This window comes from Ammodytes marinus, assembly GCF_949987685.1.
Source record: "Ammodytes marinus genome assembly, chromosome: 14".
Taxonomy (NCBI): Eukaryota; Metazoa; Chordata; class Actinopteri; order Uranoscopiformes; family Ammodytidae; genus Ammodytes; species Ammodytes marinus.
Genome location: NC_137218.1, coordinates 22493735 through 22507702, shown reverse-complemented (window position 1 = coordinate 22507702; position 13968 = coordinate 22493735). Strand labels below are relative to the sequence as shown.

At 40.1% G+C, this 13968-nt stretch overlaps 1 protein-coding gene across 1 annotated transcript; it reads right to left on the bottom strand.

Annotated features, from left to right (window-relative positions):
• Nucleotides 1-815: 815 nt before the first annotated feature.
• On the bottom strand, nucleotides 816-13517 carry pigl (phosphatidylinositol glycan anchor biosynthesis, class L; the record flags this gene model as incomplete). The annotated part of the gene is made up of 7 exons (XM_080041200.1): nucleotides 816-1343; nucleotides 1950-2083; nucleotides 4308-4339; nucleotides 5470-5537; nucleotides 6703-6793; nucleotides 12247-12346; nucleotides 13259-13517. The coding sequence occupies 7 exons, from the start codon at nucleotides 13515-13517 to the stop codon at nucleotides 1215-1217; spliced, it is 813 nt and encodes a 270-aa protein (XP_079897326.1). The 3' UTR covers nucleotides 816-1214.
• Between the last annotated feature and the right edge of the window lie 451 nt (nucleotides 13518-13968).

Here is a 13968-nt window from a genome sequence, read left to right as displayed (position 1 = left end):
ACAAAGAAACAAAACCATCATTTCATTGTTCCAAAGGATGACTTCAAACTCTTACAGGTAACAAAACAATTTTTTTTTAAAGAGAACGCAGAGCAATCTAAGTGAATCAAAATGATTTTTTTCTCTTCCCAGGGGTCAAATAACCTGACCACGTACACATTTAACACACATGCTGCTAAACACACCTTCTGTAAAACCTGTGGAGTTCAAAGTTTCTACACTCCACGCTCCAACCCCGATGGATATGGTAAGACTGCTCACATGACAGTCACACCATTCATATCTCATGTATTGTAAACTTTGTCAATGATACTGCTGTGTTTAGCCCAAAGCAACTCTTTTGTGAGTACCCATAACTAATTAACCCAGTCTAGCTCTAAATTCCCTATATTTTTGTAGAAAACAAAAAATGTTGCGTTCACAATGGGATGCTCTATGTTGGATAACATTGGAATCCTAACAGGAATCCTTGAAACTCCTTTCACTTAACTGCAATATTGAAATGGTAAAGCCAAGAAGTTAGTATAATGTGCTGGAGTCAACCGGCAGTTTAGTGCATTTGCAAATCAATGAGTCCTTTGTTGCTGTTACTTCCCCTCCAGGTGTTGCTCCACACTGTCTGGACCCGGGAACCGTCTGCAACGTCACTGTGGAGAAGTTTTGCGGAGAGAAGTGGGAGGAAAGCATGCAAGCTCACAAGAGCATCAGAGACATGTCCAAACATGCCCCAGAGGCACAGCTGAGAGAAACCAAATAGCACTGTCATGATTCAGGAAACTTTTTTATTTGATTTAAAATCAACAGAATGTTAGAAGTACAGTACAACATATTCTACAATCTTTCAAATTATAAGATGAAAAACAGAGCTCCTCACCGTTTCAAACAGTTTTTATTTAAAAAATTGTATACAGTGTATTGACTGAAAACAATAAAGAGCTCTCTGTAGTGATAATAAGTCATAAGCAGTTTCTGTTGTCGTTATTTCAAAATAAATGTCAGTTTTTTTTCATGAAAAGTGGTTACGAAGGAACATTCTGGCAACATTAGCCACTAAAATATTAAAGCTATCTTGATTCACTGTGAGCAAAACTGCTCACCAGGTTTGTAAACAGCTACACAATTCACTCCCACCACAGTGTTCCAGTAGTTAGGCTGTGGGACACCTAACACTAGTGACAATCAGTGCATCTGGATGAGAACTCTACAAGAGTAACTTAATAGATCTTTAGGTTCTTTGGTCCCTGTGGAATAATTTGGAATGTGTTTACGAACATGTAGCGAGAGAAGGCAACGTAGAGGTGACGAAACCAAAGGAGTTGGGTGCGATGGCACAACATGGCATCCTGAAAAGGGGAAGAGGCTTGTTAAAGAGGTCATAAAAGCCATTACATGATGTTGTGTAATCTAGATTAACAGCCAATAGCGGTCAAAGTCTGATGCTTAGTGTAATGTATTCATTTCTTTAACTCCGAGGGCATTAGTCCAAATCCTCACTTTGCTACAGTGTCTTTTTATATACTGTACACTAAGGACTGTAGCAGCATGTACGAAAACCATCACATATTGAATTTAGCTGATGACTCAGTTATAATTAGCCTGCTAAGCAGCAATGACAACTCCTATGGTGGAGTTTTTGATTATTATTCAAGATGGTGTCAGGGATCATTTTAATTTTTAAGTGTGTCAAAAGAAAAGGTCAATAACTAAGGATTTATGTATTTATTTTAGACAAACTTGTCAGTAAAGTGATAGATGGCCAGGACATTGAAATAGTTGAGTCCTAGAAGTACCTGGGAACAATACATGACAATAAACTAACATTTGAGTGTAACACACATCTATATATAGAATCAAATGTAATCTACCCTTGTTAGAATGTTTAAAACATTAGCCTTATAATAGTCTACGGTGACTCGTCTTGCCAAGAAATGGTCTATTTGGAGGCTTACTTTGGCTTGCCTGTAGCCCTGTGAGCCTAGAACAGAGCGGAGATGTGAGGGCAGCAGCCAGCTGAGGGGAAGCTCCAGGAAGGAGATGTACTTTCTGAGGAGGCCAACAGTCTCCAGGGAGAGAAGACAGCTGTCTGGTGGGAAAGACAAGAGACCCAGTTAGCTAAAGTTAGTTAAACACTCACTTGTAGCAGGCAGTTAACTAGGCCACACTTTCAGGTTGTTCTATTTAGCTCTTTTTCATTGTGCACCAATCTCATGCCAGTAACATGTACAATGTAAAACAATGCTTCTTCTTTAACACTTCCTGTTCTTCCTGTGCAGCATCTGTGTCATAGTTTGTTATCAATTTAGAATCTGAGAATGACCGTTGGTAATCTATGGGAGTTGACATGCTTGTGTGACAAATTAACTCATGATCAAATCACATTATATTACAGAGATATTTTGAGCTTTAACCACTGTCAGCCGAAAGGAATTTGTGGGGCACAAGAAGCTTAACGCTGTTGGTAATGAGCAGGGAGTCCTGCTGTACACAGCCAGATGAAGAGGCTTATTAAAATCACGTTGGGTCAAATTCTCTGCCACCTTGCCTCGAGGCTACAGTAAGACCAGTCAAACAGGTGAGGTGGAGAGGCCATTAGACAATTATTAATCATCCTTTTTAGATCACTCATTGCAGGCTGAAGAGGGCGTGGGTTGACTGGAACCTTTTTGTCCTAGATAAAGTGTGTGTCGTCTATGACCTCAGTACTGGGAGGATAATGTCTTCCTGTCACATAACAGCAGAGTCCAACGGTTGAGATCTCATTTATAATTAACTCCACAGGCCTGCTTCTTATCACGCTCACTGTTCATACAGTACATAGATGTGGGTGTGCTCCGGTGGCCTTTGTGTTGACCGAACAAGCACAGTAATAAGCTCACTCAGCCTGTTGCCACACTCCACCCCCTCATCTGTCCTACTTTTCATTTCACATTCTGTTTTGAATTCCCCCTCAGGCATCATCATAAGACCTTACAGAAGCAACCAAAAGTAAAAAATTCAGTCTTTCAGTCATCCCACTGGGTTGAAATGAAAGACAATTTGGCGTGAATGAATAATAATAAAGAATAACACTGGAAAAATGCCTCTTCGAAAATATTTAAAAAAATACATAACAAGCTGGATTTTACTTTAAATATTTAAGCTAGGATATGTTTCTAGTAATATGGAAGAGCTTTTGTTTCATAGTGAGCCAGCCTTGTATTACTCATTTCAAGCGTATTTAACTAATACATCTCTATATCTCACCGTGTTGTCTTATATTAAAGGTGCAGTGTGTAATATGACATCATCAAGAAAGTTCTACAAAGTTCTAGAATGCAACGCTCCCTGGGTAACCCCACCCCTTTTGAATAATAACAGAAGCTACAGTGGCCTTCAAGGACAAGAACAATTCTAAATTTTAAACAATGCACCTGATGACATTCCAAGTATGACACTTACAAGATGGTGGTACTAGGCCTTGGTCCAAAATATGCAGAAATATGGACATATATGAGACCCTTTCTAAGGGAAAAAATAATAATAAAAAAAAAAAAATCAGCTATTATGCACTAAATTAAATGTACTTATGGATATTATAATTACTTTCTACAAAATCTGCTAGGAAATAAAACCCCAAATTCTACACACTGCAGGTTTAAGTGTCACAAGATATTTAATTAATCAAATATACTTGATAAGATTTTGAATCTTTGCAGTGTATATAGACAGATACTTTGATTTTGGCATCAACCAACAACACAAAGTTTAAAACAACAAACATGTGGAATCGTACCATTGTATGCAGTTTCGGGCGCAAAGAGTTGACATGTAACATTTGCTTTGCAACTGGAGTTTCTGACATGTTTCTGAACTGCCTCGTGCTGCCACCAGCAGACCAAAACGTATAGAGATGACACAAGACTCATGCAGCCCTTTTGAACAGAAGAGGGCGCTGTGCATTAACTAAATACCCATCCTGAGTCCTGAGTTGGTGTTTACAGTATTTTCCAGGGCTCTCAATTTGGAAAGTGCAGACTGGAGAGTTGGTGCCTCTCATGTGACGCAGTCATTTCTGTCTTGTCTCATTGTGAGGCAGTCTGAATCTATATTTTAAAGTGCCCCTTAAGGCTTAATCATTTATACAACTTTTGTTTGGGCATGCACACTATTGGCCATCTACATTAATATATCTAGTGGACACTGACTGCTTTGTTCCATGCTCAAGAATTTCTCACTTGTACAGGCTACCTTCCGAAGACACACCAGACTTTTGGTCACAAACTTTGAAGATAACAATCTATTGAAAGTCTTCTTTGTGTCAAACCTACCATTGGGCACTTGTCCAGTGGAGGCGAGATGGCTGTGGGTGGAGAAAAAATACAATGTTACACGCTGGAATGTCAAGGATGTGAATTTTTTTGTCAAAGAGATAATCTGACAGGGTTTGTGTCAACTTCTACACACAGTGTGATGTTTCAATTTACCAATGTGTAACTGAGATTAGAGGTTTGGTTACACTGATAACAACACACACGGGTAATAAGAAGTCACTGACTGTACGCCCACAGAAAAAGCTGCCCAGTGCTTCTGCAAACTACTGCTAGATATATAACTGCATGTGTTATAAGGGTACATGTTGTATTGAGTGCTGCAGTTTTTTCTTTACAGAGTAGCAAGAACACAATTTCATAATCTACTGTTACTACAGCAAAGTTACAGTAGTTACAGTATATTATGAAATAGTTTTCAACAAGAGTTGTTATCCTCCGAACTTGCATTTCCATGTGCAATACATGTCAACATGTTGACAAAAGCAAAGCGCAAAGACCAAACCCACTCAGCTGTAGAGCACTGTGAAACTAGTATACACAGTCCTTCTGGTTTTCAGCCTAATGGGAATCATGAGATCTGATTCGGAGAGCTCACATTTTGTCAACAGATGTGGCCCACAGATTGACAGAGAGCAATAAAGGCTTGGCGAGGGGAAAAACCGAGACCAACACGGCAGACACTAAAGGCATTAGTGCAATATGGGGACAGCAATGTACACGTCCCGGTGCAAAACACATAAAAAAAAAAAACCCAGTCTGATGCAACTTGTTTGGTTGGCCTCTCCAAACCAGAGCTGCCCTCCCACCTCACCACTTCAGGGACAGGATTTACTGCTGCTCTCTGGGAGCAAAGCCGAGTGCCTCTGAGGACTCTGTTTGGAGGACCTCTCAGCTATGTAACAGACCAATCCTGAAAAACATGGCGTGTGTGTGTGGGTTTTTGTGGGGAAACATTTTTGGAAAGATGGATGTTGATGCAAGTCAAAATGTTCTGCATTTTCCTGGACAGTGTTTTATGATTGTGGAGTGGGCTGGTTTCTTTGTTCATGTGTTAGCCACATACTATCCCTGAGGATGGCATCTTTAAGTTAAGCGACTCCAAAACAAAACAAAAAAATCTGTTTTTCTGAAGGTAATACCCCTACAGTTCAGTCAGTACCTGACAGCTTTATGGATGGCTATGTGATTGGCATGGCCACTCACTCCTCTTCCATCGAAGGTCAGCACCTGAAACAACAGAATATCTCATTGTGTGGGTGAAAAGCCAGAATCATGGGATCTAAAAGTGAATTTAAGTAAACAGAGGCAAAAACCGAGGAGAGATTTCTCTTGCGTTAATGGAAGGGTTGCTGTGTCTGACTGTGGAGCTGCTTGGCAGCTAACAACTGATATTTAAAAGCCCTTTTCTGTGTGCATGCTTACACACCAGAGGAAGCAAGTAAAAGAAATCAGGTCAAAGGGAAAGAACTAGTGCTTTGCATTTGCCGTGCCCACGCGTGTTCTACCATGACTATGTATTTGCAATCAAGCATAACTTTAAGCTACCTATCACCACATATTATCAGTGACTTTGAATCGCTTGCTGGTTTTAATGTGGAAAAGCAAAGGAATAACACGGTGCCACACCCAAGAAACAATATTATTCAGTTGAAGAGGAGGGAATGTGGACTACTTTTCACATCTAGATGTTTGCGCTCTCTGTGCGTTTTTTGCTGCATTTATTCATGAGTGAAGACACGATTCTCTGGCCTTCATGTTGTTCTAGAAGCATTCTTCTCTGCTCAGCCCGACAGGATGGGAGTAGACGCTTTGTTTGTTTGTTTGTCCTTTTTGATAAGGAAAAGCGATCAGCAACTACAGGACAGAAGATACAAGCTATTTGTGATCATCTTCCTTGAAAAACTTTTTGTTTTGTTTTGCATTGCTGCTGAATTTTTAGTTGGTCAGAGCATCTGTTTGCCTTTTGTTGAGATGGACCGGATGAAAATTCTTTTGATTCTAAATGTGCCACATTCCCATTAGCTAATGGGGCTGAACTGCAGCGAGTCAGATAAGAATCTCTGTGTAAATAGAGGTTGAACCCAAAATTTCTACTGGAGCTGAGGCCATTTCCTCTAATTTTTTTTCCCGGAAGGCTTTAAGTACAGTCTGAGTTGGACAAAAGGAGATGGCGGCTGACGGGATTATGACACAGACCACAGTGAAACAGGGACAATGAGCTAGAGAGCTGTGGTAAAACATATGGTAAAGAAAACAAAACAATACAACACATGGATTTTGTAGACAGAATGGCAGAGAAATTCTATGTAACATCAAACAGGAAATTACAGAAAAAGCCACTGCTTTTAAAAAAATTAAATAAGGCAAGAATTCAGCACATAGCTGAGCATACCATGTTGATGGAGCGAGCTCTTATGTGCTTCACAATCATCGAAGAGACCAATGAGATGCTCCATTCTGCTTTAGGATCATCAGGAAGTTTTCTTGTGAGCAAAAGAAAAAGGACCCTGGTTAGGTTATTGTAGAAGATTACAATTGTTTTTTTTACTGAGGTACAGGCATGCATTGTTTCAGCGCTATAACTGAAGGCCAAGAGCATTCCACACAACAACATAAGGATTTTTTAAGGCTGTGGTCTCGTTCCTTTCAGAGCGGCAGATTTGAAAAAAAAGAAAAAAGGCTGTTGTGGAATGCAAAACACGAGGGAGTTCTGGGAAGTCCGGGGGGTTAAGGGTCGGCAAATCCCTTACTAGCATCACGTTCAACTGAAACTACAGCCTTGAGACAGCACGGTGCACTGTACAGATCACACTTGGCTGGGCCAAGCTCTTGGCCTACTAAACATGCATGCATTGCACTCCCTTTCTTTTGGCAGAGACAAGAACAACTCATATATTTTCTCGCTTTAGCAAATAAAAGCATTGCTTGAACTAAAGAGAAACCAGCCGGTGAAAAGCAAAGTGCTGAAAGACCCACGCAGACAAAACTCAGAGGAGACGGACCAACACAGTGAACATAGGGGACAAAAGACCTGTGGGGTGGGATTGTTCACCAGTTAACATTTCTCTGCTTCTTGCTGATCAAAAACACAACCAACAATGGATATGACTGCTTGACAGTTTGAAATCCCATCTTGGTATGACAAATAAACCAAAAGATCAATTGACGTGACGTGTTGTAGTGCACTTCAGGTAGCATATGGTCGGCGTGAGGGCCATGCATGTGTATCAGTCTTGTACAGTATACAGGCACTGAAAAAGTACCACAGTAACAACATATTTTAAAAAGGTATTATACTGCTTTTGGGATTTTCTTTTACTGATTGTATTATTATTATAATTTTTAAATGCGAATGCCTCGCTATTGGAGCGCAAAGTTGTCAGCAGAGTAAGGTTGCCAGAATCAACCCTCTGTATTATGAGCTGAGGCACATGGTGAAGGAAGCGTAAACACAGAGAAGACAAAGGAAAAACAAGCACTAAAATATTAATTTATAAAAGCCCACATAACTAATAACAGCCCACATAACCTATTCCTATGGTAGGCTATATCTAATCAGCCTCATCAAAATATTTTCTAAGTCATGGTAGCTTAAATTAATTAGGGCTTCTGCTAGTTTAACGAATGTTATCGCCTTAGTTCTATTTCTAATTTCTAATAATTTCTAGTATCAAAAAAGTACCGTAAACTATGGAAATTCCTATTGGTATCAGCATGGACACAAATATGTTGGCATCATGACGACACTAATGAATTTGTGTATGTGTATATGTAAGTGTGTAAAGTGGGGGTTGGGTTGTCGAGTTGCGTCAACAGTTGTTCTCCTCCCCTTTGGTCGCTAACAATGAGCCCGGACAGTTGAGCTGGTAGAGGGAAGTGATGGATTAGGCCACAAATCTATTGGCTGCCGGTGATGCGAGGGTCAGGCTTTGGTGTTAGGGGTGGGGGTCGGCTATGTCCCAGGGAGGTGGGGCAGGAGGAGGGTCGGGGGTTCAGATATAGTTTAAAACGGTCCGTCATCTAATAAATGCAACCACAGTGACACTTTGAAACCAGTGACATATCATATGGATTGTGTGTGTGGTTCAAATTTTATATAAGAATTAATTCAATTGTATATTTTCATTTGACAATATCAAATAAATCATGCATGTCTTCATACATTTTGATAAATACATAAATAAAGGGTTTGTATTTTTTTATTATTTTTTTTAAAAATTTACATGACATTATTTATTTGATGAACATATTAGTAATACAATTGTATTTTGTAAGACATAGGTAATGGGTAATTAAAAAGTGTAATAGGTAAGCTTAAGTAAATAACAATTGTGGGTTTATAAATATAAAAGACAGACCTTTTTACACGTTCGAAATAAAATAAAAAATATTTCTGAAGTAGAATGGCCCTGTCAGATGGAATCAAAACAAAGTTAAATGCTGCCTAAATCAACTTATTAAAAACACAAGCCTAATGTCCTAATTTCCTGTGTATTGAAAGCTTATAAAAAAAACAGATGACTTTGCGAGAATGTAGCCAAAGTGCATGAATATAAAGTAACGACATATCGTGCTGAGCTCACAGCTTGACAACCCTCTGGCTCTATGCGTGTGTTTAATGCTGCATCCCCCCCACCACCACTGTTGGTTTTTTTATTCATTTATTATTTTCGACATTTTGCCTCGCAGCCTGACAACCGTAGCAAAGCACAAGTCTGCAAGGAGTGGGGGGTGAAAAAAAGAAAAATGAACAAAAGATATAGAGACACCTGACCTTTTTCAAGCAGGATGCAGGCTAGCTGTCAGCTTTGCCATGGCAACAGTGCCAAATGTCCTAAAGTAACCAACCCAGCTCCCCCTTTGTAGCTTTGCATGTGGATGTATAATTGCTTGCAGGCATCTGTACGCTGTTGTTGAACTTTGGCCCAGTAAGGGAGTGTGTGTGTGTGTGTGTGTGTGTGTGTGTGTGTGTGTGTGTGTGTGTGTGTGTGTGTGTGTGTGTGTGTGTGTGTGTGTGTGTGTGTGTGTGTGTGTGTGTGTGTGTGTGTGTGTGTGTGTGTGTGTGTGTGTGTGTGTGTCAGAGAGGGCTTGTTTAGTCTGGTCACATGGACCACAGGCCTGTGAAACTGCCAGACTTCTGTCCACACAGTCAGATTATGTGTCCTGTCGGTAACGGCTGAGATGCCACTACAAACTGATAGTATGCCCACAATATCCCACTGTAATAAGGCAGTAACAACTACAGTAACAACACACCATCGACACACGTTTCACAAGGATTTAGAGACATTTGTGGTCGCAGGTTATTCCAAAAGTAACTCCTGCTTGCCAAGGTAGTAAACTGTCTTGAAAATAACCATGGAAAAATTGCCTTTGGTGTTGTTTTGAAAGTACGCTGTGCGGGAAAAGAGGCAAACGAATGTGACAAAATTATAGTTTGTATCTGGCTGCAGGAGTCCCTGAATGGGGAGAGCAACTGTTTGGCCAGTGTGTGCTGGGGACGAATGTATCTAGGCTAAAAGCACAGAGCAAGAGGTGAGTGGCAAAGGCTGGAACATCTCGCCACTATTTACTGTGCCCAGCCATGTGCTTCTAAATCCGCTCGGGTATTTTTACCACTGATCAATGTATATTTAAACATTGTGTGGGGACAGGGTGTTACTGCAGCGAAAACAGCTTTCCTTTTCAGAAACCAGTGCCAAGCTCTTCGTTTATACCCATATAAACAGAGAATTACACTAATTCAGATTATTTATTTTTTTGTAAAAATCTAAATAAAATAAACTTAGGTATGCTATCATAAACAGAGTGGAATTATTAAGGTTGAAGATAAATGTGGGTGAGACAGAGAGTTGCTTCAGCTCAGTCTGATGCATAATGTAATGAAGAAGTGGGGATGGGGAATGGTCGGATGTGTGCAGTGAGCAGCTCTAATCGGGACCAGGGAGCAGACAGAGGTCATGCCAGTGCAAGTGGAGAAGGCAGCGGAGCGTGCTCAGATCCAGTTTGATCACAAAGGCCCCAACATGCACTGGGGCCCCAGATACTGTCAACACAGCTGTCCTATTCACTGAGCATTAAAAAGGGAAAATCCCATTTTAAAACAGAATTCACGTGTCATTCCTGTTATTTCATAAGCTGTGAGTGTGCAAGTCTCAGACCCAGATATGTCATTGTGAAACACGACAAGCACTGCGCGGTATGTAGTGAAGTTGAGAGTTTAGCTACAAAACAAAAGTGTGTCACAGAAATGAGTCGACTCGATTTCCATCCTCATAAAACACATAATTGAAAGCCCCCAAAAAGTTGAAAATGTTCCTGGAGATCAGTTTTGCACATACTAAAATGTGAATGAGCTACACTCAACTCCAGTCGTCATCACCCTCTAACCCCCATCATTTTCATCTAAACAGGCAACTGTGTTCAAAATTAACTTGATAAGATGCTTAGGGCTTTTGTTTCTTTTCCAAATGTTCTGGTGTCTAATTGTAAACTTGAAAATTAGACTGGCCACCTACATTTGCATAGCATTGACAAAAATGTATCCCACAGTCCTTGGCAGTTGGCTCAAGCAGACATGCACAAGAGGAGGGGGAGGAGGTGGGTGGAACAGAGGGGGAGAGAGGGAGCTCGGTTGTCAGTGAGCGGGGCTGGGGCTCCAAAAGTGCTGATTAGGTGTGTGTTTTGGGCAAACAACAGAATACACAGAAAGGGAAAATAGGCTGCTCTCCAGTTCAGCAGAAGTGCAGACAGCACTAAGATCAAAGTTCAACTATATTCTGTGTGCACAAGGTGATAAAACTGAGAAGTCCACACACACACACACACACACACACACACACACACACGCACACGCACACGCACGCACACGCACACACACGCACACACACGCACACACACAATGTTCTCTAGGGCAGACAACCTGGGCAGGCTGCCAAATTATTACTGTGAGTTCCAGGTTAGTGCCAGAGTTCATACAACACTCCTGGCGAGCCTACATGTAGAGACTCACATAGGCAGCCCCGCAGTTCTTAGAAACTCCAAACATTTTCAAGGGAAGCTGCAGGGGTAAAAAAAAAAATCCCTCATCTCAACATCACCTTTTTACCACTACTTTCTCTGTAACTTGACCTTGCCAATAGCCAGAGCCAGCCCAGGAGGCTTTGAGTCTTACAGCTGCATCAACAGCAAAACAAAATACAGCAGAAAACAGAGCAAGAATTTGGACGACAATACAGTCCGCATTCTGTCTCCTAGTTCTCCTCGATGGCTATGAGTGAAGTATGTTTGAACTGGGAGGCATTTACATCCACACTGAAAGAACTAGTACCATTTTTACAAGTAAGTTATTGAACAAAGTGATACACTTGTTCTTATTATAATACATGTCCTTCTATAATATCCTAAGATATGTTTTCCAATACAAGAAACACTAATTAAAAAGGTTCTTTAACATTTGGTACGTAATCAGGAATCAACCAAAAATTGGGGCTTCTTGGCTGCTAATGAATGAAAGGCTGTATTCAGCAAGCACCAAAAATTATAGTTGTTTAGTAGGAAGGAAGAAAGCATTTCAATGTCATTTAAATTAACACATACACACACACACACACACACACAAAGTTAGCTGGCACTTTAGTCATCCAAACGTTGAAGTTCCCAATAATCCCTTAGGGATCACTGACATCTACTAATCCATTGTATCCAAGCAGCTCAGTGGTGTTAACATTAGAGGCTAAATTAAATTGAACATCACTAAGAAACACTTTTTTTCTTTAATGAAATGTTACAATAAGTTAGTAGTAAACATAGGTTAGGTTTGGTTTAATCATGATTTCTAAACTTGCTTTATTTATTCTAAATGGCTAGCACAAACTCCATGCTTTTCTAATAAGGAAATTGTTATGTTGTGTTTTTGCTGCAGACGGCTGCTTACTTATGGTCCACTATGGTGACTCTGCTGTCTGGTATCCCCAACACGGCACAGCTGTCGAGAAGTTCTTGTTTACGTTGAGCTCCTTGACTGTAGTAGTTTCCTGTGTAAGATATGGATGAAAAAATTAGGCAACAAATGTATCATAATCTGTAATAACTAAAAGCTGTGAGTAAATGAATTGATCATGTCACTTTGAAACATTTTCAATTATACATTCGAACACCAGTTCATTTTGATCTAAATACAGTGCTGCACATTAAGCATTAAATTGTGTTTTAATAGTGTCTACAAGCAATGCCACCTTATGGAAATTGAGTGGGTTGGGTCACCAAAGACGATCAGCACCAACGTGGTTAAGAATTTCGAAATGAAAGATAGGCCTAGTTGCTGTTAATAATAGGCTACCCATGATTTTCATATGTTAACTGATTGGCTTTGCCCTCCTTTCTCTGATTCTCACATTTTACATAAAATGCAACAGCTTTTGGCATTAGGGACGTTTTTCTGAAATCAACTGGAAAAAGCATGGCTAACAAAAGCTTTGTTAACTTTAGCAATAGCAGTAAAGACAAGAGTCATACATACAACAGCAAAAACCCTCCCAAATTCTAATACTGGGCCATATGGTGTGGACACAACATAGTGAATCAGGAATAGAAATGGTTGCATTGGTCATTTGAACATATGTGTCAAAAAATGAATTAAGGGTTTTATCAAAACAGCACTTCGCTGCACCAAACTTAAAAGTGAAGGGGGAGATGCAGACATTGTAACTTTATAATTATGTATTTAATTGATCGGTGACTGACAAAGCTGCTTTAGAAGAGCTGTTATTTCCCTTTGTTTTGAAGACCATTTTAGATGTGTTCTATTAACACACATGACTTAAATAAGTAACTAAAATGAGCTAACTTTGTTAGCAGCAAGCAAAACGATAAATAATTAGTTTTCGGTAACTTTACGTTGACTTATGGACATTATTTATTAAAACAATAGTGTTCTGTGAAGGTACCTTGAGACAAACAAAGCAAATGAACGCTGGCATTTAACTGCACGAGCCGAATAATCGTTGGCGCGAAGAACAAACATTCGTCATCCGGGTGCGCGCTCACGATTAGAGCCCTGACGTCAGCGCCGTGTAGCTCTCCGCTGCTTGAGATGTTCATTACATGTTTCAACGATTCCTCCAATGTCCGCCGGTGTCGATAGTAAATGCATTTTATCCAAACCAGATAGAGGAAAACCAAGAAGACAATCAGGTAAACACTCATTATTTTGAACGGTACCGTAAACAATCCGTGTAAAGACAAGAGTCCGAATGCACATTGGTTCCACTTCTTAAAACAAAATATTTGCAGCCTGTCTGGTAAATATAACGGTACCCATCCCTCACTGAATCCAATAAGAACTGCAAATAAGTCCAACAAAGCAGTAGCTGCCAATTGTTAGCCCCACAATAGTGTGTGTACTCACTTGGAGTCACTGTCGCTTTCTGGGTTCACTTGAGTTCAAATCCACTTATTGGGAGAACAACGACGTTAATACGACAGATGTGACATTTTTAGCGTATTTGAATAATTTGGACCTGGAAATGGACGGGATTGTTGAGAAATCAGTGACATTTGTTTTTTTGAAAAGTGAAAATCGCAAACATCAGGAACATTACTGTGTCGGAGGGGACTATTTAGCTGTCACACTGTATTATCTTCGCAGGTACATAAA